The sequence below is a fragment of the Protobothrops mucrosquamatus genome, unplaced genomic scaffold (genome assembly GCF_001527695.2).
Source record: "Protobothrops mucrosquamatus isolate PMUCROS unplaced genomic scaffold, P.Mucros_1.0 scaffold707, whole genome shotgun sequence".
Classification (NCBI taxonomy): domain Eukaryota; kingdom Metazoa; phylum Chordata; class Lepidosauria; order Squamata; family Viperidae; genus Protobothrops; species Protobothrops mucrosquamatus.
The window spans coordinates 518,544-546,218 of record NW_015386988.1 but is presented as its reverse complement, the minus strand read 5'-3'; the positions used below and the strand labels follow the sequence as shown (position 1 = coordinate 546,218).

Here is a 27,675-nt window from a genome sequence, read left to right as displayed (position 1 = left end):
CCCCCCCCTCCAATTGAAGGAGGGAGCGGGTCACCCTGAAGAGGGCGGCAGGGCGGTTATCTGATGACGCGATGAGTGAGGCATAGTAGTTAGTCCTAGCCTCCCTCAGCGCCACTAGGTAAGATCTAAGATGTATCTTTACCTGTGTTCGAGCGGATTCGGTTCGGCTGGCCCTCCAACTGCCCTTTGAAAAGGGCAGAGGTTGGTAGGTGGGTGGGGAGAATTGCAGCACCCCTGTGGTCTTAAGTTTGGGCAAGTTGCTAAGTGCCCAAATTTTAATCATGTGAAAATGGGGCCGCTGCAACAGCCATAACTTCAGGAACGGGTTGTAAATCCTTTCGCTTAGCACTGCCATAAGTTCAAACGGTTGGTGAACAAATGGTTTTAAGTCAAGAACTACCTATTTTGTTATTTATATTTTAAAGTATTCTTATTATGATAGTTAAATTATGAATATTATATACCAGGAACCCAGGTGGCACAGTGATTAGAATGCAGTAGGAATAGGCTAACTCTGCCCGCAGCCTGGAGTTCAATCTTGATGGGGCTCAAGATTGACCAATCCTTCCATCCTTCCAAAATCGGTAACATGTAGGCCCAGATTGTTGGGGACAATATGCTGATACTTGTAAACCGCCCAGAGAGTGTTATAAAACACTATGGAGCAGCATATAAGTCTAAGTGCTATTGCTATTGCTACACAAACTCAATTTTTTTTAGAGTTCAACATCAGTTTTAAAATAATAATTCATATTTTAAGACAAAACCCCTGGACCTACCTTGCATGATCTGCAGAAGCATTTTTATCATCAATAACTGCAATAGCCACAAGTTTTCCTAAAATAAAGTGAGATGCATAATGCAAATTTGTTTTGATTTATATTCTATCATTATTTTTACATCAGCAATCAAGATAGTCAATAAAAAAATTTAAAAAACAAAATGTAAAAATTTAAAATTACAGATTAAAATTAACAATAAAAAAATCCAAACTTTATTTATCACTGCATTGTGTAGTGGCATGGTTTCTGGTCGCAATTACCACTGGTAAGCCCACATAGAAAAATATTTCTTAGATTTAAGAAAAAGAAACAGACCAGGAAACTACAGACCAATCAGTCTAACATTAATATCTGGGAAGATCCTGGAAAAGATAATCAAAAACAGATCTGCGAACAACTAGATTCTCATCTTACCTGTGTCTCCAAGCTCATAGAGTGTAAATCCATCTATATTAAGGTACCCTTGAAATCTTTCCCTATTTATCCAGGCTGACAAATCACCATCTACATACTCTTTATGGGGGAAAAGGGAGAAAGTAAGAAAAATGAAAAAGATATACTTAATCAAGAGTTACCTGCTAAGTTCAACTGTATATATTAGAAGCACATAAAGGCCATTTACAACAGTTCAAAGCTTTGTGCTCCACCAGTGAAAGTGAGATATGGACTGGCTTACTGGAAATTGCTGGTGCTGTCAAAATTTGCAAGATTTCAAACTGTCACTAATCATTTTGGAGTGAAGAATGTAAAGCAATATTGCAAATGTAGCCTGCAGGTCAACCCCTCATTCCAAACTGTCAGTCCTCATTCTTATGAGGAAGAGCAGCCCCCCTCCCCCATGCCGGACTACACATTCCCATAAAGAAGAGACACACTTGATCACATACAGAGTAAAATATCCTACTTTTTCCTCCCCCCCCCCAAGACTCTAATAAATGGCTGAAATATACTAAGAATCTGAACACCTTTTTTTTTGTAGCGATCATTAAGCAGTCTGGCGATCATTAAGCAAATGCCACAGTCATTAAGTGAACTTTTTTAACGGAACCAAACTGGTCAATATGCACCAAACCAGGCACATTGTTCTACTGCAGCAATTCAAGATTTTGTTTTATTTCTCAGCATGGCATACATTTCCTGGTGTCTATTCAAGTACTAACTTCACCTGACCTGCTTAGCACACACCAGCCTGCTGCAACCTACACACACATATATTAGCAATTCTCAGGTAATCCACAAATAATCTAACCTAACATTGCACTGCTTCTGAATCTTTTTAAATATGAAAGGACAGTGTAGTGCCAAATAAACAAGCTCGTTTTTGAAAAAGAAAAAAAGATAACTGTGGATACAAACGTTAAGATCCATAAACATCTATCTATGATAAGACCCGGTGAACTTACCATCATACACAAAGTAAGTTCCATCTTTTAAGACTAGAACAGCTGGTATCTCAGGGAGTGTCATATGCTGAAAAAATTGGTAAAAAAAAAGCAGAATAGTTTAATGACAAATTGTCTTTACACATTCAGAGTCTATGTTTTTCTATACATAACTATACTTATTGATTTTTAACTTCATTCCCCAGTTATTAATACTTTAGTAAAGAAACGTGGCAATAGAAGTAGTCTCTCTGAAATCTTTACTTTGTCAGCTAAATTTTTTAAAGAAACCCTGAGTTGACTTTATCTAGTGACAGTGTGAAAGAACCATTGTTATTTCGAGGACTTAGAGACATATTTTTATTTCTCCATCATATTATGAAAAGTCTAGAAGTTTAAAATTTCTTCTGAGTTAGCCTGCTTGTTTCTCTCTCTCGCTTGCTGAAAGAGAAGAGTGAGGAATCTTCACATAGTTTCAAAGTTTTGCCCTCTGTGAAAGTCTCAGACTTTCAGTTCCCATCCCAGAGTCATGAGACATCCAATCAAGGTCAGATCTGGCAGTCTCCTGACCTTAGCAGGGCCATGAAGTCATGGTGCCCGTTTTGATAAAAACTACGGGGTTATTGTTATGGGAGAGCTCCTGCAAAGGAACCCATTTCTGGGTACTGTTGACAAATTGCCCCCCCCCCCCCCCAGTTGTGGTATCTCTGCTGTCATTATTAAGGAGCTCCTGGCAGCTTTTAAGGTATTTGGGTATTATCTTGCTTGGTATGCATGCTTTTATGTTATATTTTTAATTCTGTTTGCTTGAGCTAATAATCAAGCTTAAAATGCCTTTATTTAGTGGTGTGCTTATTATCTCCCAAAGAACCAACTGCCTGAGCACCTGATCATTTCCTTGATGCCTGGCAAAATACTTTATTTTTAATTCATAAATAGTTATAATAGATTTTAAAACATATATTAAACATACATTTCTGACAGCTGTTTTTCTTCCCTTATTAATCTTTTAAAAGTATTCTTAGTTAAATTATGGATATTATATACATAAAGTCACTACTTTAAAAAAAAAAACAAACCAAGCAATTAATGATAAAAATTATGTTATCGTCTGTGTCCCTTCTTTTCCTTCTTCCTCTCTTGAATCAAGGAAAAACTAGGCTGATTTTATAACAGAGGAAAAAAGGAATTAAAAAAAATATATATTTGCAATGTACCATGAAAGAAGACCCAGATGTGCCTTTTAAAAAGACAATTCAATTCATAAATATTTTGCTTACATTTTTCCAGTACTAAATTAAGCAAAGAAACTAGTTTATGCATAACTATTTAAAAAGATGTTTAAATGTCATGTTTAATAAGTTGCTCTTAATAGAAAGAAATTCTGAAGAAAAGTACGTTTGGATCTTTTATCAAATTTGGAAATTTGCATCTCAATTCTTTTTCTTATCCCAATTTTTCATTTTCAAACTCTGAAGATAACAAAAACTACCAGAACCCAAGGCAGAATGATCTCTCGAGCAATGAAGAGCTACGATGATCCCTTGAGTCTGAATCAGGTTTCATAACTTCTCCTCATATAATAAAGCCTCGGGGTATACTAAAGTCACTATAAATACTTTAAACAGAAACAATTCAGCTGTGCTTTCAAACAAAACAATAACAGTTCTTTGCTGCTTATATTAATCATCTTTGTGACAGGATGTCCTTTTTAATTTGCCACATCAAAATATAAATAGAGAAAATGCTTTTAATGAAGATGTACCATGTCTTTATATAATCTGTAATAATCAAGTATATGTGAAGGGGCTATAATTTAACTTGCACGAATATAAGAATATTGTCCTGTTCTTACTAAGGTCATGATTAAAGGTAAAGTGCTTGCATTCACATAAATTAGCAATGTAAAACATAGATTTTTTTTCCCCTAGTTTGTAAGAAAAACATAAAAAGCAGAAAGCAGTCAGAGATACTTAAGTTAGATTGTAAAATATTTCTTTGGGGAGGTGGTAATAAAGATGAATTGTTTTCCAGGCTTAATTTAAGCTGTTCTTCACCTTTAAAATAATGAACTGCTGAAAGCCTGGCTCAGAAATGACTTGTCTCGTGAGCCTACACAGTTAGTAAGATCTGCAGGAAGGCCCTTTGAGGATATTTATTTTTCATAGAGAGCTATTTCTCTAATTCAGACAAAAGGTCATTTGCTTACATTACTTCCAAACTGAAGAAAGTTCTCCTTCAATGATTAAGATTAGTCTGCCACTTTTTCAACTTTCTAAAAAAAAAATTGGCACCTTTGTTTAATTTGGTATTTTAAATTTTGAGTAGTTTTTTTTTCTCAGTGAAAGTTGTTTTTCTGTATTGTATTGTTCTGCGAAATGTCCATCTATTCAATAAAATAAGGCTACTATTTTAAAACTAAACTGATCATGCAGGCAATGTTGGCTGGACTATTCACTTACATTCAGACATAAACATAAATTATTGGGTTGCCAGTTAGCAACAAGGATATAATTCCCAATACTTTCATAATAACCCTATGTGCAAAGACAAAGCTCATTTGCACTCCTCATCCTTTACTGTTCTAAGAAAAAGAGAGACCTAAGTTTTAAATGTATAATTCAACTCTCTAATTGTAATATTTTCATTTACCTAACCTGGATTCACAGGTTGCACTAATCATGAATGCGATTTGACTAAGAGCAATATAAACCAACCACTGTGGCTGAGTGTTGCATAACCACCATCAATACCACAATTAGAACAAACCAATGTAAAAATAAATTAGAATTTAACATAATATGTAAACTCAACAGCCAATGAAGAAAGTTTAGGTTCTATCATAAAAAACAGACAATCAATGGCTGAGTTAATAGTGGGAGGTTTAAATGCTTACTCTACCTGGCATTCATTAAAACTACTATCAATAGTAAGGGGTATATTATCAATGGATAAGAGGTATTTCTCAAGTAAGTAAGTATTCAATCAGATACATCATCATAATTGTTATTATTTTACCTCAGGTAGTATCTCTTCTGAGGCAGAAAAAAAGTATGTATAAACAATTAGTTCGGAAGCAACTTCTATGTATCTTTCCTGTGAAAATACAAATGGGTAGTTTTAATGCGTTTCTTGTTTATTCATAAGCTTTTTTTGGTAACAGAGCAAGTTACTATTTTAGTTCAATTTCATGTTTCAACTAATGCAAGTCTTTTGCCACTCCAACTATAGAATTATTTGCAAGCGATCACAGATAAATATATCTTTTATATATCTCCCCATTCTTTTGCTAAATCAAAAAACACATCCTTTTTCTATCCAACTTTCTGGTATATTAAGCAAAAACAATCTTATGTTAATTCTTTCATCTTATATTACTGACATTTATTGTATCTCAGTATAGCAATAAGATAGCTCCACTTCCCCATTTCAATATTATTATAAATACTACAGGAAACCACAGCATTTCCTTTTTTTCCTTGCATTTCCATAGTGTGAATTGCATATCACAAACTGCCAGCCCATTTTAATTTTTCCAAGTCATTAACTCTATAGTGGCCTTTTTCTAGAAGTTAAAAGAAAAAGAATGTGGAATTCTGAATGTGGCTGTTCAAGTATTACCCCAGTTTCATGATTTCTATCCAGTTAAATGGAACATAGTCCCTTTGACGTTGCTGTTGTAAGTAGATTTCTACCAGTTTGCAAAGTTCTGCAATACAGAACTTTATTAGGAGATAGATATTAAAACCCATAAACTACATGTAAAATGAACAAAACAAATATTTGTGGTTATCAGTGTTTCAGACCTTTAATGGAGATTCCCCACCAATGTACAGAAAAAATATGCGATGTCTTTTTTGAACATGCTCAAACATATGTTGGCTAGGGAGATTTCGAATAATAGGCCTGCAGATTAAAGATAGGGAAAACAACAAAAGATCAACATCAATAGTAAAAGGCAATGAACTGCTTCTTAAATGCTATTCCAGGGGTCTTCAAATTTGGCCCTTTTACGACTTGTGGATTTCAACTCCCAGAATTCCTCAGCCAACAAGAGTTGAAGTCCACGAGTCATAAAAGGGCCATGTTTGAAGACCCCTGTGCTATTCCTAGAGTTCTTTTATATTTCAGAGGATAAGGATTCCCAACAACCCCACTTTGAATAACATAATTATCCTAAAACTGATAAGGTTTTAATTTTTTTAAACTGTATTATTTAAAGCTTGATGAAGACTCCCATGACAATTAAAATGCATGTATATATGAAGGGGTGGGCAGAGAAACACAGTGTTAACTTCATATGCTTAAAGATGCTGTTAATATTTACATTTAAAAGCAAAACATTTTCATTATCAAGGGACAATGCTCAGCAGTTATCAGCACTTATAGTACACTTTGTGAAAACTATCAAACTATTCTGTGGTTACAGAACCAAAAGACTAGCTTTGAAAATAAAATCTTACCAGAACTCATTGCAGTCCAGAATCTAGAAGTTATTAGCAAATATTTCATCATCCTATCCTATTTTACCACAGTAACTATCTTTTACAACTGCATCATTATTAAAGGCAACATAAAAACATTTGAAGATTTAGTTATGCAATTTCATCACACTACTGCCCATTAGAATATTTTTTTAAAGAAAAAGGCAAAAGTTTTTAAAGTTTGCTTTCAACTATGTTAGAACAGTAATTGCTACCATCATTTTAAAAGTTCTATGAGTAAACACATCATTGTAATGGAAATGGATTCAGATACATTAATACTGAATATAGCATATTTTAAAGCTTTAAACTAATATTCTGTTTGTCATACTCAATGGATTATTTATTTCTTTGAATCTTATTTTTTAAATCTTTCATATCCCAAAGAGGTTAATTAAACTATTCTAAATGGCAACAATAACCTTTCATTTTCATTTATAACCACAAACAGTCATTGAAATAACTAATGCATGTAATAGTTGCTTTAAGTTCTCAAATCCTTATGTTTAATCACAGTTACAATTATATAAAAAGGATTGGCTTCCACCATGAACAGTTTGTACTCCAGAACAGGGGTCCCCAACCCCTCGGGGCCGCAGCCAGTTAGGAACCAGGTCACACAGTTGGAGGCATGCGGAGAGTCTGCAGGGGTCTGGGCAGGGGCGGGAGATTGGCAGGGCAGAAGCCGGCTTGTTCAGTGCAAAGGTTCTCCAGTGGCTGCGCTTGCAACTGGCTTGCAACATTTAAGCTCAGAGTTCTGCTTCTTGTGCTCTCTCTTCTTCTGCCTCCTCCTCCTCCTCCTCCTCCTCCTCCTCCTCTTCCTGCTTCCTCTCTCTCCTGCTGCTTTTTCTTCCTCACTTTCCTCCTCTCCCCCTCCCAGCACCCCAGCTGGGCTCGTGCGCCCTTCGCGCAAGTCTCCAAGTTTGCAAGGCAAGTGTGCGCCAGCCCAGCATACAATGGGGGATTCCCCAAAACCTCATTGGAGGGGGATTCTCCCCAAGGTATGTGCTTGTGAGGGTGCTTTTTCAGGGTGTAAATAGGGGCAAGGAGAAGCTACCTTTCACTTTAAGCACTGAATCTTCAAGGGAATCTGTCATTTGCACTCTGAGTTTTTTGCTTTTATTTTGATGCTGCTGCAGGTGCCTCATGTTTTGGCAATTTCCTGCCTGCTTTTCGTGGTTTAATTTGGTGTGTGTGTGTGTGTGTTTACGCTTTCTTCGTGCAGCTTTCAAGTTTGCAAGCCAAGCGTGCTCCTACCCGCTTGCAATGAGGAAGGGGAGAGGGGAGAAGCTACATTTCCCCTTAAGCACTGTGTCTTCAAGGGAATACCTCTCTCATCTGCACCTTTTCCAAGGCTGCTGGGCTTGCGCAGTGCCCTCCCTCCCTCTCCCCTGCCCGCCCTCCCTCCTTCCCTCTCTCCCTCTCTTTTTGAATGGTTTTCTCAGCACTTCCTCAACGTGCTGGGTCTTTGGTTTGTTTTGCTGGAAGGCTGAGTTTAGGATTGTCTCTTTTCCTTCCCACTTTCTTAGAAGCAGAAAGTCACTGGTCTAATCTAATACAATGTAGTAATAATAATATAAATAAAGTGCATTATTCATTTGATTGTTTATTTAGAAAATTTAGAATAAATATAATGAATCATCTGAAACCTCCCCCCCCCCCAACCCCAGGTCCATGGAAAAATTGTCTTCCATGAAACCGGTCTCTGATGTCAAAAAGGTTGGGGACCTCTGCTCCAGAACATTAAGAGCTATACAAGAAAATGAATGCAAAGGGCTATTAAATAAAACTAGGGAAATGTGGGATTGCAGTGGAGAAAACTACTGTTCCAAATGCCCAAGGAATCATACAAATGTGAAAAATTAAAAAGGTTGCCTTTTAATTATAATACTGAGCCAGTTTGGTTGCATGATCTGACATACTCCCAATGTTTTTTTCCCCCAGTATTTTCCAATGCAGCTCTTTATTTTACATGCTAGACAGGACTGAGCCCATAAATACTTACCCTGCAACTCTATTTGCAAACTCAATAATATCATCTTTGGTTCTTGGTCCTCTGTAATTGTATGCCAAGTCACCCTTCAAGCTAAATAAATAGACATGAAACCAGTGAATACATTTAATGCTAGATTTTTTTAGACTTCATAATAACCAATAAAAGCACTGCATATGGAATTCAATTATAAGGGATAACCTTAGTGTAGCAATATTATTTAAAAACATACTTTAGGAACAGTAAAGAGAAATGACTCTTCATAAAGTTTCAGTTTCCTTTTAGCTAATGCAAAAAAAAAAAAACCCTGAAAGATTGGCTTAAGTTTTATTACAAATTTGCAAAGCTTTTTCTAAGAAACAAAGTGAGACATTATAAAGCACACATATTGTAATACAGGAAGCACAATATTCAACTTACAGTTTAATTGTTGGATAGCCTCGAACTCCAAATTCAGAGGCAATGCCTACCAAAGGAAGCAAAATAAAACAGGTAAAAATGAAAAATTTGAGCATGTGATTTTTCTTTGACAAATTCATATATTCCAAACTATACTAGTACAGGAAGCAACTATAATACAGAACAGGAATTATAAACTTAAAAAGTATTCTTTTACTGAGTAACTGATTTAGTAGTATAGGAAGCAACTATAATACAGAACAGGAATTATAAACTTAAAAAGTATTGTTTTACTGAGTAACTGATTTAGACAATTAATATGCTGCACTAAGTTTTTAATTACCAATACTTTGGAGCGATAACTAATTGAGCTTTTGTTAGTTTCCAAAATTATAAATTATACAACATGGGAATACATTGGCAGTAAACTTACTAGAATAAGAAGTTGCATCCATCTTGCCAACCTTTACTGGAGACCCAATACTTCCCATCTCTTTACCAACTTCATTCCACACTGGCTCCAATTTCTTGCAATGGCCGCACCAAGGTGCATAGAACTATGAACAAACCATAACCATTCAGAATTTAACCTACAAATAAAGAATGGCAGTTTCCTATTTGTTCCTTTAAAAATGCTTTTTGTTAGAAGGACACTACTAATACTTTTTTTTTGAAGTGCAGTAGCAAGATACTTGATCTTACTACGCAAGATAATACATATGCAAAGTAAAGTTGTAAATGTAAACAGACAATCCATAGATCATCTCAGTATGGAAAGTATATAATAAATACTTAACAATAGTATATCAGATCTTCCAACAATGACTTCTAAACCACTGCTTCACATGTAACACTACAGTGCTAATCTATATCAGATCTCTTGATTTATAAAATCAACTCTTAATCAGAATAATTGTACTGCATTTATAAGATTAATAAAGGAACAGCCAATCACTTCCATATTTGCCAAAGAAAACTACATGAACATGACTATGAGCCATTAAGAGTTGAGTTTCATTGAAAGGAGTTTTTATTGTTAATTGAATGTTCTGCTTTTGTAAAAGGATAGGCTAATCACAGAAGAACTATAAAAAAAAAAATAAAGCAAATTATATTTAAAAGGTTTAACAACTCTGTTACTCACATCAACAAGCCAAATGTCATCTTTACGTTTCTCTTTAAACCTATAAAAGATGCATAACCAATAAACATTCTTACTAAATTTAGATATTTGTCTAGATATTTACATTAGGTCATAACAAAATGATGAGTGAGAAATCACCTTTTTAAACACAAAGATTTCACAGAATTTGGTATTGATTAGAATGTCATTTTGTGTACTTTACAGCTATGAACATTTTCTGGAAAATTTGATGGGCAAAGCATCTCTCGGCAAATAATTAAAGCAGCTATGTCTTTTTCCAGGCTTGCATGCTGCTTTCAAAGTTTTCAGCAGGCCTCACAACCATTTCACTTTGCTTTTTTTCCATTCCTGTGCACTGAAAATGATCTCTTTCAAGCTTACTGTGTAATATGGATTATAACCCTAATACATAACTACAATTCAGTAGGCACTATGCAACAATATAAATAACATGAAATGAACAGACTGTATACAAATCATATTATTCCTAAAGAGTTAGACATATTATAGAACTTGGTTTTCCCTCACTATTGTGAATGTAAAACAGAAAAAGATAATCTTAAAAATAAAATGGGTAGCACTTCCCACATCTAGTTTTAGGAATAGGCTATCCACCAAGAGAACCAAACAATCTCAGTGCCACATCCTGGGTCAATAATAGAAATATAGAATAACATGGTGCAACGGGACCTTATAGAATATTTATTCAAATTCTCTACCCAATACAGGAATGATATTATTTTTGAGATCTTGTTTATGGAGCTGCTATTAAAATAAAATCTGTCAAGTCTCATGTGTTGGAATTTTTAGATTTCTGACTAAAACTGTGACTCCTGCAAAGTCTTAAGCTTCTGATTTAAAACTTTTGAAATTTGTTTATAGACCAAAAGGAAGGGTTGTTTTTTTTTCTTTTGAAGAAATAACTAATTGCACTAATTCCATTGTATTTGTTTCAAAAGAGCCACAATGACCATAACTTGTAACGAATCTCTAAATTCGTAATTTGTGTAAATGCTACATACTTACGATTCATCTAAGTCTTCCACAAACAATGCCTCTATGGCAAGTATAAAGGTAGTAAATGCTGGAAGAAAAAGTTGGCAGAAGAAAAAAGTAGAATATAATGTGTCTTATCTCATATACACTAAAGCCTACACATTCATTTTCTTCCCAAGCCAGCTCTACTCCAAAATGCCACAGGAACAATTTTCCTCCAATTCCCTTAACTTCTCATAAGGTAGTCCTCGACTTACAACAGTTCGTTTAGTGACCGTTCAATGTTACAACGGCACTGAAAAAAGTAACTATGACCATTTTCCACACTTACGACCTTTGTAGCAGCCTCGTGGTCATGTGATCAAAATTCAGATGCTTAGCAACTGGTTCATACTTATGACCACTGCTGTGTCCCAAGGTCATGTGATCCCCCTTTTGCGACCTTTCGTCAAGCAAAATCAATGGGGAAGCCAGATTCCCTTAACAACCGGGTTACTAAGTTATCAACTGCAGGGATTCACTCAACAACGGTGGCAAGAAAGAAAGATCGTAAAATGGAGCAAAACTCACTTAACCAATGCCTCACTTAACAACGAAAATGTTGGGCTCGATTGTGGTCGCAAGTCAAGGACCACCTGCATATTTCAAAACAGCCTTCTTTTAATTTAGGATTTTTAGGGAGAAAGTTGGCTCCCTGCTTCTTTGAACAAGCAGCAAGATGCAAGCAGCTTTTTTCTTTCAGACCGGTGGCCGGAGCCTCAGGCCGGAGCCTCAATCCCTCTCCATCTCTCTCAACCCAAACGGCAGAGAGAGACAGCTGCCTGTCCCCCAAAAAAGGGATAGATAGTTCGCCTAAAACAGTGTTTCTCAACCTTGACCATTTTAAGGCATGTGGACTTCAACTCCCAGAATTCCACAGCCAGCATTGCTGGCTGTGGAATTCTGGGAATTGAAGTCCACATGCCTTAAAATGGTCAAGGTTGAGAAACACTGGCCTAAAAAGTAATCCATTCGAGAGGGAGAGGGAGAGGAAAAAAAAGAAAGCTAAGTCCAGGGCTTGTTTGCCAGTATTTACAACCACGCACGCGGATCCCTTCGGACATCTTATTATTTGAAGGGGGGGGGGAGAGTCCTATACCCCAAAGGGGGCCAACACACCCATCCCCCGGGGCCCTGTTCTGACTTCCACTTGAGGCTCCGGACTTCCGCGGCAGATCCGTTTTATTCAGAGTTGTACTCGTTTCTCCCCTCCACCCCCCCCCCCCCGCCTTCAATCCGCTTCCTGCAGCATCAACCGATGCTCGGGGCCATTTCCTCGTCCCTTTGCCTCCTTTTCCAAGAGAGGTGGCGGAAGGGCGGAGGGGGGGGCTTTCTTCCTCCCATTCCTCTTCGCAACTCCCCCCTCGCATTTTCCGGCGCCTCCTCACACCTCCCCCCCCCCTACAAACCACCACCACCACCCCAGCCCTCTTCAGCAGCTTTAGACATTGCCTGCGCTCCGGCCAACTCTTCACCGGCCGGGACACTTGCCCTCGCCTTCTCAAAGCTCATCCGCGGCAATCGTACCTGTTGCCCACAACAAGCGCAACCGCTCTTTCCTCACTGCCCCCATCCTGACAGGAGCCGGTAGACAGAGGGAACCATCAGCCGGAAGGGGAAACGGGATTTCGCCCACCCCGGGTTTGCCTTTTGGAGCATGCGCACGGTCGCCGCGGCGGCGGCGGCCACAGCAGCCTCCACGATTGTTTCGTTGTTTGGAAGTGGGCGGGGCAGTTGCTAGGCGATGCCCCGACAATAGCTCAGAGTTATGCTTTGTTGTTGGGGGGGGGGGGGATGTCTTCTGGTGCGCCGATCTGTTTCTGGCTCTTCTGGCAGTTTAGTGCAGTATTAGGGGAATTATTTCAGGCACCACGGAAAAGAAATGCTCTTGTCAGCCATTATCATGTTCCTGAAAGCTGCAGTGGCAAAAAAGTTAAAAGTTCCCTCTTTTCTACCCTAGTTGCAAGTTCTGATCTGATGAACAGAGCCGATGACAAATGCATTTAAATGTCAAAACTTCTGGCCGAGTTGAAATGCTGGGTTTAAGCTAGTTGTTGCAATACCTTGGTTTCTGGAAAAATACACGTTATCCCTTTCTTGAATAAAATCATGTTGGAAAAAATAAGGGACAAATTCCATCTTCAAGCCGAAATACGTAGCCAATATATTCTTATTATGCCGATTGCTTAATTAGGTGAGGATGAACAATATTTTATTTGGTTCTCCATAATATTAGGTAAGAAGGATCAATGGTGTAGATTACAGAATTCCAGTTTTGTTTTACAAATAGAATAAAGACTAGCTGAAACAGTTTCAAGTCCAGACTTTAAATTTAAATATGTCACTATTTCTGTCACAATTTCTGACATACTTATCTAACTTTTGTTTCCATTCTGGTGTGTCACAATTAGAAAAATGATCACCCAATTATTGTATTGCAAGATGATTTTTGTCATTTTTCACCCCCAATTCAAATGTGGTTCTAGATGTCAAAATAGTTTTCTGTGCGCACGCAACATTTTTTTTTAAGGTAAAGGTGATTTTTCCCAATCACTTTTGGGGAGTTTTAATATAGTTTTTGGAAAGATACAATCATGCATAAAATTTCAACTTAATAATTTGAAGTTGGATGGTGGAATTTTCTTAAATTAATATGGTAGCACAGTACTACCAATTTTTTTTATTTCAAAAATCATTAGACATAAATTTTCAAATTCCATTCACATTCCATAACTTTTTATTAGATACATGTCCCACCTTTCATTAAAGAATATACACAGCCTTCTGTTTTTCCTCTCAAAATTGCATACTTTTTATATGTATATTTTCAATATTGCAATTTTTGTTTAATACTTAGAAAAAACTTGCTAGAAATCTTTAAATTTTCCTTGTGTTTTTTAAAGTTTCTTTACTGTTGTATTCATAATACCATCCCACAATCTAACAAGAAATAGTTATAACATATTACAAATTTGTTTGCTACTCACTATTATACAAATGGCTATAAAATATTTTTTTTTCTAAAAAACCCACATTATATATGCCTAGAATAGAAAAGAGTTAGAAGGGACTTTGGAGGTTTTCTAATCCAGCCCTCTGCTCAAGCAGGAGAGCCTATATCATTTCAGACAAGTGACTGTCTAGTCTCTTCTTAAAAACTTCCATTGATGGAGTACCCACGATTTCTGAAGGCAAACTGTTCCATTGGTTAATTGTCCTTACTGTTAATTCCAGGTTGCTTCTATCTTTGATCAGTTTCCAACCATTGTCTCTTATCCTGCCCTCTGGTACTTTGGAGAATAATTTGACCCCCTCTTCTTTGTGGCAGCCCCTCAAATACTGCTATCAGGTCACCCCTATATCTTCTTTTCTTTAGACTAGCCAAACCCAAGTCCTGCAGCCGTTCTTCATATGTTTTAGTCTCTCTAGGCCTTTGATCATTTTAGTTGATCTCCGAACTTTTTCCAAAGTCTCAACATCTTTTTTGCAGTATGGTGACCAAAATTGGTTACAGTATTCCAGGTGTGGTCTTACTAGGGTTTTATAAAACAGTACTAATACTTCACGTGATCTTGATTCTATGCCTCTGTTTATACAACCCAGGATTGTATTAGCTTTTTTGGCTGCTGCTGCATATTGCTGGCTCATATTCAAGTAGTCTCCACTAGGACTTCAAGGTCCCTCTCACAGTTACTGTTTTTGAGCCAAGTTTCATCTAGAATAAAACCATATTCATAGAACACCCCCCACCACCACCATATGAATGCTTCATTCCCCAGCTGAGGCTGTCAAAATATTGTTTCCTGTTGCAGGGGTCCCCAACCCCCAGTCCGTGGACTAGTACCGGGCCACAGCATGCCAGCAACTGGTCTGCACAAACAAGGAAAGCCCCATCCACAGGTTGCAGGCAGCACACAAAACCACACCCCCTCCGGTCCGCAGAAAAATCTCCCTCCACATAACCGGTCCCTGGTGTCAAAAGGTTGGGGACCTCTGTCCTTTTGTACATATAGTAGCTCAACTTTGTATCAAAACTCTTAAACATTTATATTTCTCTGATTATATCTTTCTTTCCATTCTTTCCTAATCACACTAAGCAATCATACATTGCTTAAATTGATGGTAATCAAGATACATACAACCTGAAATATTCTAAAGCAAATTACTGTTTTAAAATGTGTTGTATTTTATTCCTCTAGCTTTATCACCAGGACTTTTATTTCTCTATTCTTTATGTTAGGCTGACATCTTGTGGTAATAACTGCATTATGGTTAAAAAGAAATCTTCATGTTCTACTGTAATTGTTTCATACCGATAATTGATCTTGTGATTATCAATTGTCAATTATCAATCAACTAACCACAGACTATGCCTTTTTTGTGTGTGCTTCATCTCAACAAACTACACAGCAGAAGAGTTTGTGGAAATCAGACAAATAGACACTACAGTGGTCTTTGAGTTATAACCATAATTGAGCCAGAATTTACACTTGTATGCTATGCCGGTCATTAAGCAGATCATGTGACTGACTCAATTTTTCAACACATTTTGTAACAGTTGTTAAGTGAATCGTCATGGTCATTAAGTGAATCCACAGTCATTAAGCAAAACCATTATCTGCAATGGGTGATTTTGCCAGAAATTTGGAGTAAACACACAGATTTCTGGTAAAAAAAAAAGCATTGTAAATTGTGGTCATGTGACTCCAGGATGCTGTAGAAGGTCATAAATACGGGCTGGTTGCTGATGCTCAAAATGTGATCACTTGAACGCAGGAGTAGCAGCCACTAGAACTTTGAATCTGGGTCATAAGTACCTTTTTGCCTCCATTGTAACTTCAAATGGTCACTAAGCAATCAGTCATAAATTGTGAGCTACCTATAATTTGCACACAATTATATTTTAATGTTTGTGAAATCCCCTCTTCCGCTTCCCTTCTGCCCCAGTATGTCATATTTTTGCCTACTGATTACACCATTATGGTTTAAGGGAAAATAATTTTACAAATGTGTTTAATGATGAATTAAAGTGATTTATGTACCAATAGCAATTGTGGCACTTTAGCTAAATGGATTTGCTAATTTCTGATCTCTGTTTAATGGAATAGCTATCAACATACTGTGCTATCAAACTTAATCTGCAAGAGATGTGTTCTAAAGAACATAAATACTATGTCTTGACAGTGGTGATGGTATTTTTTAATGTATTTTCAGGGATATACTTCAAATTATATACTAGTTCATTATGTTATAGTTTTCAGTAAGATTATAATGGCAAGCAAATTTGGCAAGCAGTTTTCCTCTTAAAGCAACATTAAACTAATGTTTTATTTATTCATTATGCAGTTATTCATTGAAATGATGAACACATTTTTACATACATCTTCATTTTTATATATTTCTGTATATAGAAGACCTGTCATAGCCCATAGTAGCATACATCAGTAGAAGTAAATAAGTTTTATGTAAAGTGATTAGAACTGATGTGCTTCATGCCACCATTAGGTAATATCAGAGTCTGCATTTAATGGTCCTAAAGGGGAAGAAGTTATGTTTAGATAACAAATGTACACCACATACAATAAGCTCATACAGGTCTGGCTGCATTCAAGCATAACAACCAGTTTAGGATTTAATTCTAATGAAATCGGCTTATTTCAAAATATGTACATTCATTTCAGTCAATTTTAAATTAGTTGAATTAAGACAAAATGGATACATAGAGACAATATAACTAGAGTTCAGATTAATTATGGATAACTGATTCATCTATGGTTCACCAAGGAGTAACCTTCATGTTCTTTCTCCAGGCTGTAGTCACAAAGATCCCTGTGGTAGTGGAAAGCACTTTCACTTTACAAATGCATATCTGCATTTAAAAACAAACAAGCAGAAACATAGCAGACCAATTAGGCCTGAAACAATTATTTGCAGAGACTAATGTTTTGTTTGGCTCAGTTTATAATTGTACACTCTCACATATTCTTAAGGAATGCAGCCAAGATGGGTATAGCAGAGATTTGCAGCAAAAATGCATCTCTGGTTTGTAATAATTCCCGCATCCATTCTATGTTTAGAATCCAAGGAGGGAATTATTGTTTAATTTCCCTTCTGAGGGCTCTTCTTCATGATCATGTTAATATGTGTTCCTCAAATTCTTGAGCTGGGCAGAAGGCTATGTTTCCTTAACTTGTACTTCCCAAATGTGTCTCTTTCAAGCACTTGTCCTTACAGCTTTACTGCAGGATAATTTAAGGGCAACTATTAGTAGATTCTCCTGTTTTTGTTTTTCCTCCTGTCCAACATCATAGCTAGTAGGAAAACCATCTTAAAATGCAGAAAAGCATGCTTGGACAAGTGTGGGTGGGTGCTAGAGATAGAAGCTTTATTAACTTTTCAAGTTACCAGACTGACCGGTAACTTGAAATGGTCCCCAAGTATCTCACGTGATTTCTGAGCATAGGTATATCAGTCTAAGACCAGTTGACTAGTGTTTAAAAGTAAGCCAGCTGACAGGCTACTTCATAGAGAAGGGAAACAATATGAATTATGGGGAACCTCAATTAGCACATCAAGTTCAGCTCCATCTTCTGCCCAACCTTTATCCTACAGGCTTATCCACTGGGCTATTTTGGAACTGGTGTCAATTTGTAGACCATGTATATGAGGAGTCCATGTATAGCCTAAATGTCACTCATACATTACATGGGAATATGCCTCTTAACTCTCCGATTGCTAAAGTTAAACTGGTTATGAAACTCATTGAGCAAATGAAATGGGAGCCAAGCGCATCCCAGCCTCTGACTGCACCATTAACAATGCCCACAATGAGGGAAACATCATAGAATGTTTATATGGTAAGATTTGTGTTGGATGAAGAGAAGAAAATAGTACTTTAAAACTGGAGATTGCTAAAGACAAATGTATTTGCCTCGACAGTGGGTTGAGAGTGAGGCAAAGGCTGTAGCATGAATATGTGAAATCTAAAACAGTGATCAAACTTCTTTGTCTCTCAACTAGTAGGACATGAAAATAAATCCCGAGTTTAGATGGAGGCATGGATCCAGATTGTGGTTAAAGTACTACAAACACTGGAATAGTGCCCAAAGAAATAGATCTGTATGTCATTGTTCCAGAGTAAATCGATAACTGAGGATAAAGGAACAGAAATGAAAGGATATTACAAAACTAGCCACAATAATCTGTACTACTTCACATTTAACACATAAATTTGTGGGAATATTATATATCAATATAGCATTTGTAAGTTGTTTATATTTATTAATGTTCTTCTGTTAAGAGATATTTTAGCACTCAATAATGACTAGGTAGTGATTCAGATCCTAAATTGTTGATAAAACACATTTCAAAATCAGTTAGTGTTAACCATGCTATAAGTCACTGTTGCCCATAATAGAGAATTTTGTTTACATGGAAATATGCTCAGTTTTTACACACTCTTTGGAGAAAATAGCGTCAATATGAGATGTGAATGTGATTTGTGATGATTTTCTCTGGAAACTCAGAGAGTGAATCTGAAGCTTTAAGGCAACAGGCTTTTATCTTCCCAAACTGCTCTGGCTTTATAAAATTCAGCACTATTTCTTCCAGCTTTTAACTATAAAACAAAATAGTGTTTTCTTGGCTTAGAAACAAGGATGTCACTGTCTTGCACCTTTAAATTAAATATGTTTAGTACAGTCATGTTATCCAAAGTATTTGCAGAAATATCCTGCTGTTAACAAAACAGATATTAATCACATGGAAAAACATTTTGATAAAACACTTCACTGCATCTGCCAGAAATAGTAAAAGTAGAAATAAATAATACATTTCAAGACCTTCTCTTAGTATTATATCTTTTCTAAAATGTGAGGTTTTTTTTTTCTTGTATTAGCCCTTTTTATAGCACCAAAAAGAGAAAATGTGTGATGGTTTTTATTAACATCATGAACCTAATTAAAAGCAAATAAAATTAAAAGAAAACCATACAGAAGTCTAAGGCCTAAAATATTTTGCTTTAAAAGTAGTAACCAAAGTATCACAAATTGTAATGTTTTCAACACATATCTTATATAGACTTTTTTTACTTCTCTGGATTATTTTTTTCAGATAAGACACAAAAGAAATTCCATATAAAGCCCATCTTAATAGTAAAGCACGGAGGTTACAATTTTNAAAGAAAACCATACAGAAGTCTAAGGCCTAAAATATTTTGCTTTAAAAGTAGTAACCAAAGTATCACAAATTGTAATGTTTTCAACACATATCTTATATAGACTTTTTTTACTTCTCTGGATTATTTTTTTCAGATAAGACACAAAAGAAATTCCATATAAAGCCCATCTTAATAGTAAAGCACGGAGGTTACAATTTTAAGATTATTTTCTTTGGAAAAAGAGAGAGAGAAGAAAATAGATTCTTAAATTAAAATTTCAATCTGGGCAGCTGATTAGCCCAGATTGACTGGGCTAAATGTTGATCTGAACATTAGGTGGGTAGTCAGATTGAAGAAACTGTATTGGGCACCATGGCTGGAAAATGCTGATAGACAAAATTGTACTCTTTGACCGGCATGCTAAGTCAAAATGTGGTTACCCCTCCATTAATTTAAAAATAAATTATCTTGGTTTAGTAAACTTTTCCTTCACATAGGCACATTTAGGAAAAATGTTTTAAAGGTCCAGACAATACAGTAGTTATATTTGCATGACATACTTATCTATGCATAGCTGAATTATTGTACTTAACCTAATCTTCTGAGGTTATACAGGGGTGTTAAACTCAATTTCATTGAGGGCCGCATCAGCATTGTGGTTGCTCTTGGGGGGGCAGGGTGTGTGTGGCCAAGGTGGGTGCGGCCTACTGGGTGGGCATGGATGGAGTGGGTGTGGCCTACTGGGTGGGCATGGCCAGCTCTACATCGTTCACGTCAAGGGTGCCTGTAGGGGTGTGGGCAGGAGTGGGACAGATCTGAGGGTCTCTGGCAGAACGGGGTGGGACCGGAGCAAGCGCCAAGGCATGGTCCATTTCTTCATTCCTCACAAAGGGTGACACCTCCCCAGCATGCACCCAGGGGGTGGGGCCAACGTGGCAGGGGCTGGTTCCTTGCTGTTTCTAGACGGCCTTGTGGAGCTAAGACTGAATGCGTTTCAGCATAGATGGCCACCACACAATTGTATATTGGCTCCCAGACGGCCTGGGCCAGGGCCAAGGCAGCGGGGGCCGTTCCCTCACTGTTTCCAGGATGGCTTTGCACGTTAGCAGCCCAGGTTCGAATCTCAGAAGGGTATGTCTGACTGATGAGAGCTAATTAGCGCGAAATAGCTATTCCAGTCTCCCTTAATTCTTTGTTAGCAATCCAAAATTTAAAAAAAAAAACATAAATGATGTCGCAATAGCGACTGCTGCCTGTGGATGGCTCTAGATTGAGCTGATATAGGCAAAATATTTCTTCCTCCCATATTTGGGCTGACAGGGTGCATGAAAAAAACACTCAAGGATATATATTTATATATAGTCATATGTAAAACAAAATATATATACAGGCAAAACATTTTGAAAAACAACTATCATACAACAATTGAAGTATAAGAACTACTAATAATTACCCAGGCAATTGATTATCCTACTATTTTACAATGAATTTCAAAAGCACCTCAAAAACTTTGCCAGGTTTTGACTGCACCTAATATGAAAGCTGAATTTGGATAAGATGTACACTGCAGCTGTTTCTATAGCAAATTGATCTCCCTCCAAACTGCACAGCTGTTATGCCATATTGGTTCAACTTTTAAGACACTACATTGCTGCAATAAACACCTTCATCTTCAAGGAAAGCTACCTTTTTTGGAATTATATTGTTGGAAAAAAATGGCAGCATGGCTCCCAACGGTGTTTGGAAGATAACTTATTGCTTCCATGTGTTTCTGCCATTAGAAATTGCTTTGCTTTAAATTGCTTATAGTGCAGATTTTTTTTTCCCCTGTGTACTGCCTTGCTTAAAGAGATGGCTTCCTTTGCAGTCTCCGTGGTTTTCAAATTGAAATATTGTGAACTGCTGAAGCAATTGCCAATTGGTGAGAATAATATTTTAAAAGACTCTATATTCTTTGCCAGTTCCTGAATTGGAAGGTGAGCCAGGAGGCTATGCCATTCTTCAGAGTTGATCTCCAAAAGTTGCTTTAGAAGTCTAGACAGTTGCTATGTTTGTGTTCCTCTGCACTCTGAAGAATCTTTTGGAGGCCAAGTCTGAAAGACTGCACAGCCCTATTGTAGATTTGTTATTTACTGAAATATTTATAATAATGATAATGATAACAACAACAATAATAATAATAATAATAAAGTTGAAAGGGACCTTGAAGATCATCTAGTCCAACCCCCTGCTCAGGCAGGAAACCCTATACCATTTCAGACAAATGGCTCTCCAATCTCTTCTTAAAAACTTCCAGTGTTGGAGCATTCACAGCTTCTGGAGGCAGGTTGTTCCACTGATTAATTGATGAAGATATTGAAGAGCACTGGGCCCAGAGCAGAGCCCTGGGGCACCCCACTACACACTTCCCTCCATGTAGATGCAGTTCCATTGAGGACCACATGCTAAGTGCGGCTGGTCAGCCAGCTATGAATCCATTTGGTGGTGATGCCAATTTTTTCTATCTTATCAAGTAGTAGGTTGTGGTGTACTTTATCAAATGCCTTACTGAAGTCCAAGTAAATTATATCCACAACATTCCTCTGGTCCACTAATTTTGTCACCTCATCAAAGAATGCAATAAGATTTGTCTGGCATGATCTGTTTTTGACAAACCCATATTGGCTTTTGGTAATGACTTTGTTTGGCTCTAGGTGTTGGCTGATTCGTTGCTTGATTATCTTTTCCAGAATCTTCCCAGGTATTGAGGTCAGGCTGATAGGTCTGTAGTTTCCTGATCCATTTTTTCCCTTTTTTGAAGATGAGAACTCCATCAGCTCTTTTCCAGTCCTCTGGTATTTCCCCAGTGCTCCAGGATCTTTGAAAGTTATAGGTCAGTGGTTCTGAGATCAGATCTGTCAGTTCAGCGTTGGAATTTAAATATGTGAACAACTGGTTCTCTCTGTGGATGCTGCTTCTGGAAGTCCATTCTGGGCCTGGGCAACAAAAAATTAGCTACCAGTTCTGCCGAACTGTTGCAAACCGGCTGAATCCCACCACTGTGCCAGTTCCTTCAGAACCTTGGGGTATAATCCATCTGGTCCTGGTGATTTGAACTCATCTAGGGTGGACAGGTGCTCACTTACCATTTCCTTGCTTATCTTAACTTGTGTTTCTAATCTGTTTTTATAGCTCTCTTGCCATCCAAGGGAATCACACAGCAAGCTGCAATCCACTAAAAATAAGATTAAAACAGTAAAACAATGTTGAGGCAAGGAGAATAACAGACTTTTTGTCACTGTTCTCATTTAAATTTAGCAGGATTATCTTAAGAAAAGGTGTGGAGCACTTGGCTTCAGTATTAGAACAAACCTGGGACCAGTGGCCAAGCTGTTCTCCAAGCATATGTACTCACTTTAAGAATGGAATGTTTCATTGGCCATTAGAATCAACAGCAACACTGAGTTAAAATGTAGACATTTCATTTAAATGCTGCCTTCACTGAAAGGACTGTATCTAGAGAATGGCAAATCAGAGCATGGAAGAAAATGTTTTCCTGGCAGCTGATACTTCAGTGAAAATTAATTCTTGCATACTAATATTTCCCCCACCACCACCAAGCACATATGAACTGATGAGAAAGTAAAGGACTGTGTCATGAAGAGAAACAATTCAATAAAAATGTAGGCATTGATTAAACATCACAAACGCAATGAAGGATGTAATTATATGTCTCATATCAAAATGTGCATTTTTCCACATTTGCATAGTATTACCCAAAGGCATAAGCTTGGTAAGATAAAGAATGCCTTCAAATTCAGCTCCTAGAAACCATAATGTTATATCCATGCAGTTTTCAGAATAATGCCATAAAGGTTTACTAATGTCTTATTCTCAGTTCAGCAGAAGAATAGAAAATTCAGCTATCCTGTAAATGCTGACTGTAGGAAATAACAATTATATAACAAAATAATCCTTACAGCTGCAGTCTGCATTTTGTTTCTGCTTTATAATGCAAATAAAATATTCTCTCTCTAAAGGCATGTACTTTGCTAGAGAATGTAATCAACTGTTCTTGTAAAAGGATTTACGTTTAGTGATAGTCATAGTTCATCAGTTGAATAAATTCCAATTTTGAATTCCTCTTAAACTAGTTATTGCCCTGAAGAATTGAATGGAAATCATCTGGAACCATTTAAAAATAATCACATATTATATGCTAAAAACCTTATTTAATTTAGCCACATTGTATTTTCATTGGGAATTGTTTTTATGTTTTAAGGTTATCTGTCAGTATGGGGACTTTAAATACAAGATCAATTTACAAGGAATATTTGAAGGAATATTACATGAATGCATTATTGTCGATGAATCTCCTTTCTGAGCAGATTGTACAACTGTACAACTCACAACCTTCAAAACAAATAGGCCAAGAAAGCAATTTTAGCATTTCTACAGAGGGATCCTCTTCCAGCTCTGTCTATTATTTAATTTTCTAAGCTGGTTTGGAAATAAAATTATGTAAACAAATATTTAGGTTTTCATATCACAGTAAGCCATAATGTAGTATGCTTGCATTTGGCTTTTCTTCTTGTGCAAATTCAATCATTGTGTTTTATAAACCACAATAGTAGTCTTTGACTCACAATTGAATCCAAAATTTATGTGAATAAGCAGGATATGTGTTAAGTGAATTTTGCTCCATTTTACAACCTTTCTTTCCACATTTGTTAAGTGAATCACTGCAGTTGTTAAATTAGTAACACAATCATTAAGTGAATCTGGTTTTCCCATTGACTTGCTTGTCAGAAGGTTGCAAAAGACATGACTCCCGGACATTGCAACCATCATAAATATGAGTCAGTTGTCAAGTGTCTGAATTTTGATCACATGACCATGCAAATGCTGCAACGGTTGTGTGAAAAACGGTCATAAGTAATTTTTTTCAGTGTCATAATTTTGTATGGTCCCTAAACAGACTGTTGTAAATTGAGGACTACCTGTATATGATAGCATGTTGTGTAAAGCAAACTAATTGTTTTTATTATGAGTGAATCTGATCAGTTGGCGCAGCAAGAATTTTTGACAAATTAGTCAGTGTGACCATTAAGAGAATATTTTTATAAGCAAAAATGTAATGTTGAATAACAAACAAATATCATTCACCAAATACAGCATCCAAAATTTGGACTACAGATTTCTGAAAGGTGCTTAAGCATAACATTGTATAGTACAGAAACTCTCACTAAAGTAAGTAGGTTACTACAAGGTTGATAAACATTTGTAATATTATAACATTCTTGTGCAGTGCCATTATATCTTGTCTCTGTGCAAGATATAATGTCTGTCTCTTGTCTCTAATCTTGATATGTTTTTAAAAATGTCAATACTAGGTTTAGGAAGTAAGTTGTTGGCTCACTGTAAATTTGAAACTGGGGTCTTGATTTGTTAGCTCCAAATAAATAAAAATTTCTAAGTTAAGAAAAAACACCTCTGTTTTGTGCCAATAACTCTTGATTCCATTAATTATGATGAGCACACTGATGAGATTCACTTTGTATGTGAGAAACCTCTTTCCATAAGACAATAAACTGTTCCCCCAGCATTGCCATACAACCCTATTTTTTTTCTTTCAAATTTCCTAAAAGAAAATCTCACTTTATTATATCATTATAATGCATCTGATAATTTGATGGCAATACAAATGTCCTGCCAAATGTTAAATAATACCAAACATTTGGCAGAGCACAGCATTGCCATAAAACGATAACAGAGAGTTGATGCTTAAAAAATGATTTTGCAAAGCAAAGATAACCCTATCCATAATTTTTATTGCACACATCGCCTTCTGCTAATACAGCTGATACCATTAGCCTATTATTTTAGGTGATTCATTTCCAATGGGTTTTAGTATTTTATTGCAAAGCTTGAATATAGATAATTTGCAGAGTAAATTAATATGACAACTGAAATAAGTACATGTTCAAACTGCAAGCTTAAAAAAAATCCAAATATTTTGGATCTTAGAACGTAATTCAGATCTAAGCACATTTTTCTTACTGTTAAAATGTTTTCTAAGCAAAGCCCATTGCAAAGTTTACTTACTAGAACTGTGGGATATTTTGTATTACTTTGATATATTTTAATTAAAGGCTTTTTAGACAGTCATCCACACATAAAGCATAAACACAATGAATCTTTTTAAGCAACTTTGTATAACTTCTCATGTTTCAGACTCCACTAAAGAGGTATTCACAAGGTATGAATAAGTGATGAAGTATGAGTCTTGTCACAATGCAAACCCATGACTTACAGAATTGCTTCAGAGATTGAGATGTAAAGCCATAAGGGGTTGTTTAGTGATGCCACCATCATTGAGACTGGCTGTAGATGCCTATGTAAAACAATCTATTTTAGAACTGATCAAAACAGAATTCATTAGAAATGTCCTTTTTGCTCAGTGAGCCCTTTTTACAGTGACATTTATTTATGTCTTGCCAACTTCAATTAAGACCATTTTGTTTTAGAGGTAGTTAGGAAATCATTTTAGAGTTCTTAAGTATTGGATACTTCTAATTTTGGCATAATTTTATATGCTGTGGTGGTATTGGTGTTATTTATTGTTTTTATTTCTTTATCATTTACGTATGGTGAATGAATTCTTAGATGGAGAGGGGAGAAGTCAAGTGGTGGATGACGTCTTCTCCCCATTAGGTGCCTATTATTGTGAACTGCAGCTTAACGTGTGAACCACCATGATGTAATAATGAAGTTGGAACTCACTGTTTGATTACAGCCATCATTTGGTCCAGATTTGGCACCATGCAACATCTACCTTTTCTCAAAATTGAAGGGGCACTTTTATGGACATGAAGAAGTGAGTCTCTCAGTGTACAGTGGCGTAGCGTGGGTTGTCAGCACCCGGGGCAAGGCAAGTAATTTGCGCCCCCTAACCCGTGGATTTTAGCACTTTCCCACGCCCACTGTTTCTCTTCCTCTCTTCCTTCTCCCCTCACTTCTTCGGTGCGCGTTTGCTGGGAGCCCACCCAGATTTGAGCATCTTGGATTCCGACTCTTTCTCCCACACTCCATATCCCCACGGATCCCTTCTTCCTCCCCCCACTCCCTTCCCCCACCCCAACACCGGCACTTCCCACCCCTTTCCCCATCCTTCCCGTGAGCCTGCGGGGGCGTGTCTAGCTTGCGATGGGACCAGTATGGAAGGCGATGCCGCTGCCACGAAGAGAGTAGCAGCCCCGGCGCCCCCCCGCGCTCCTATTAAGCTCTCCCCTCCCTGGGCAGGCAGCGAGCTTGCAATCGCGCTTAGAGCGAGAGAGAGGCAGAAAGCGAGCCCGGCCCGGGACCTCCCCTCTTCCAGCCAGATAAACCTATAAGGTCCATGCCCAGCAAGACATACTGGGACTCTGGCGAATGACTGGGGTCCCCTCCTCTGCCCTAGCACTTGGGGGCAGCTCCTCTGCACCCCCCCATGCCCTGTGCACCCCCCCATGCCCTGTCTGAGCCCCTCCGCCTGGCCTGATCCGGACCCTGCGGGCGCTCAGCTGGGCAGCACTGGGGACGGCTGGCATAGCGCAGGCGATACCAGAGCCAGGTGGGACCCCGCAAGAGCGTCCAGCCGGCCTCTCCCCCTCCCAACCTCCATGCCCACCTGGACTGCAGGCGTTTGCACCGGCCGCCAGGCCAGGAAGGTGCGTCTCTCTCGCCAGCCCCGCCCCACCCCATGTCGTCGTCGTGTGAATGCCGGGCTGGCCAGCGTAAAAGACGGCCAGGGCCTCCGCTCTCGAGCCGGGAGGGGGGGCGAGTGGGCGGCTGGCGCCGAAGGGGTGGGGAGCGGGTCAGGAGGCAGCAGAAGGTGCTGAAAGGCGCCCAGGACACAGCAGATCGGCCTGAGAGGTGGGGAAGGCGGGCGAGGGAGCCGTCAGCCAACTTGCACTTTAGGCAGGGGCAGAGAGCTGCGAGTGCGAGCGCGCCCCCCCAGATGTTGCGCCCGGTGCGGCCGGCCCCCCCTGCACCCCCCACGCTACGCCTCTGTCAGTGTAGAGTTCTTTCATAAAAGCATCCTTTTATCTGATAGTAAATTCTTATCCCAAATTTCTACCTGCAAAATAATGTAAATAATAGGTTAACAAGAAGAAGGAATAACCAAGTAATGGCATTTCTTTGTCACAAAATTTGCCAAATCCAACTTTTTATATATGGCAATCTATATATAAGTAAATTGGATTCAACATATATAAGTAATCCGTGATAAAAATAAGAATAAGAACATAATGCAAGGAACTATGTGCTGGTAGATGG

The 27,675-nt window shown here is 37.7% G+C and overlaps 1 protein-coding gene across 1 annotated transcript in view; it reads right to left on the bottom strand.

Moving 5' to 3' along the window:
• Positions 1-12,828, bottom strand: part of TMX3 (thioredoxin related transmembrane protein 3) — a 22,476-nt gene extending 9,648 nt beyond the window's left edge. The window contains exons 1-11 of the mRNA XM_015818250.1: positions 12,747-12,828; positions 11,211-11,268; positions 10,185-10,224; positions 9,474-9,597; positions 9,062-9,107; positions 8,654-8,734; positions 5,971-6,070; positions 5,183-5,260; positions 2,186-2,252; positions 1,197-1,295; positions 780-837 (exon numbers count right to left, since the gene is read on the bottom strand). Of these exons, the coding sequence (XP_015673736.1) occupies positions 780-837; positions 1,197-1,295; positions 2,186-2,252; positions 5,183-5,260; positions 5,971-6,070; positions 8,654-8,734; positions 9,062-9,107; positions 9,474-9,597; positions 10,185-10,224; positions 11,211-11,268; positions 12,747-12,792 (797 nt within the window). The 5' untranslated portion in view covers positions 12,793-12,828. The remainder of the gene's footprint in view (positions 1-779; positions 838-1,196; positions 1,296-2,185; positions 2,253-5,182; positions 5,261-5,970; positions 6,071-8,653; positions 8,735-9,061; positions 9,108-9,473; positions 9,598-10,184; positions 10,225-11,210; positions 11,269-12,746) is intronic.
• Between the last annotated feature and the right edge of the window lie 14,847 nt (positions 12,829-27,675).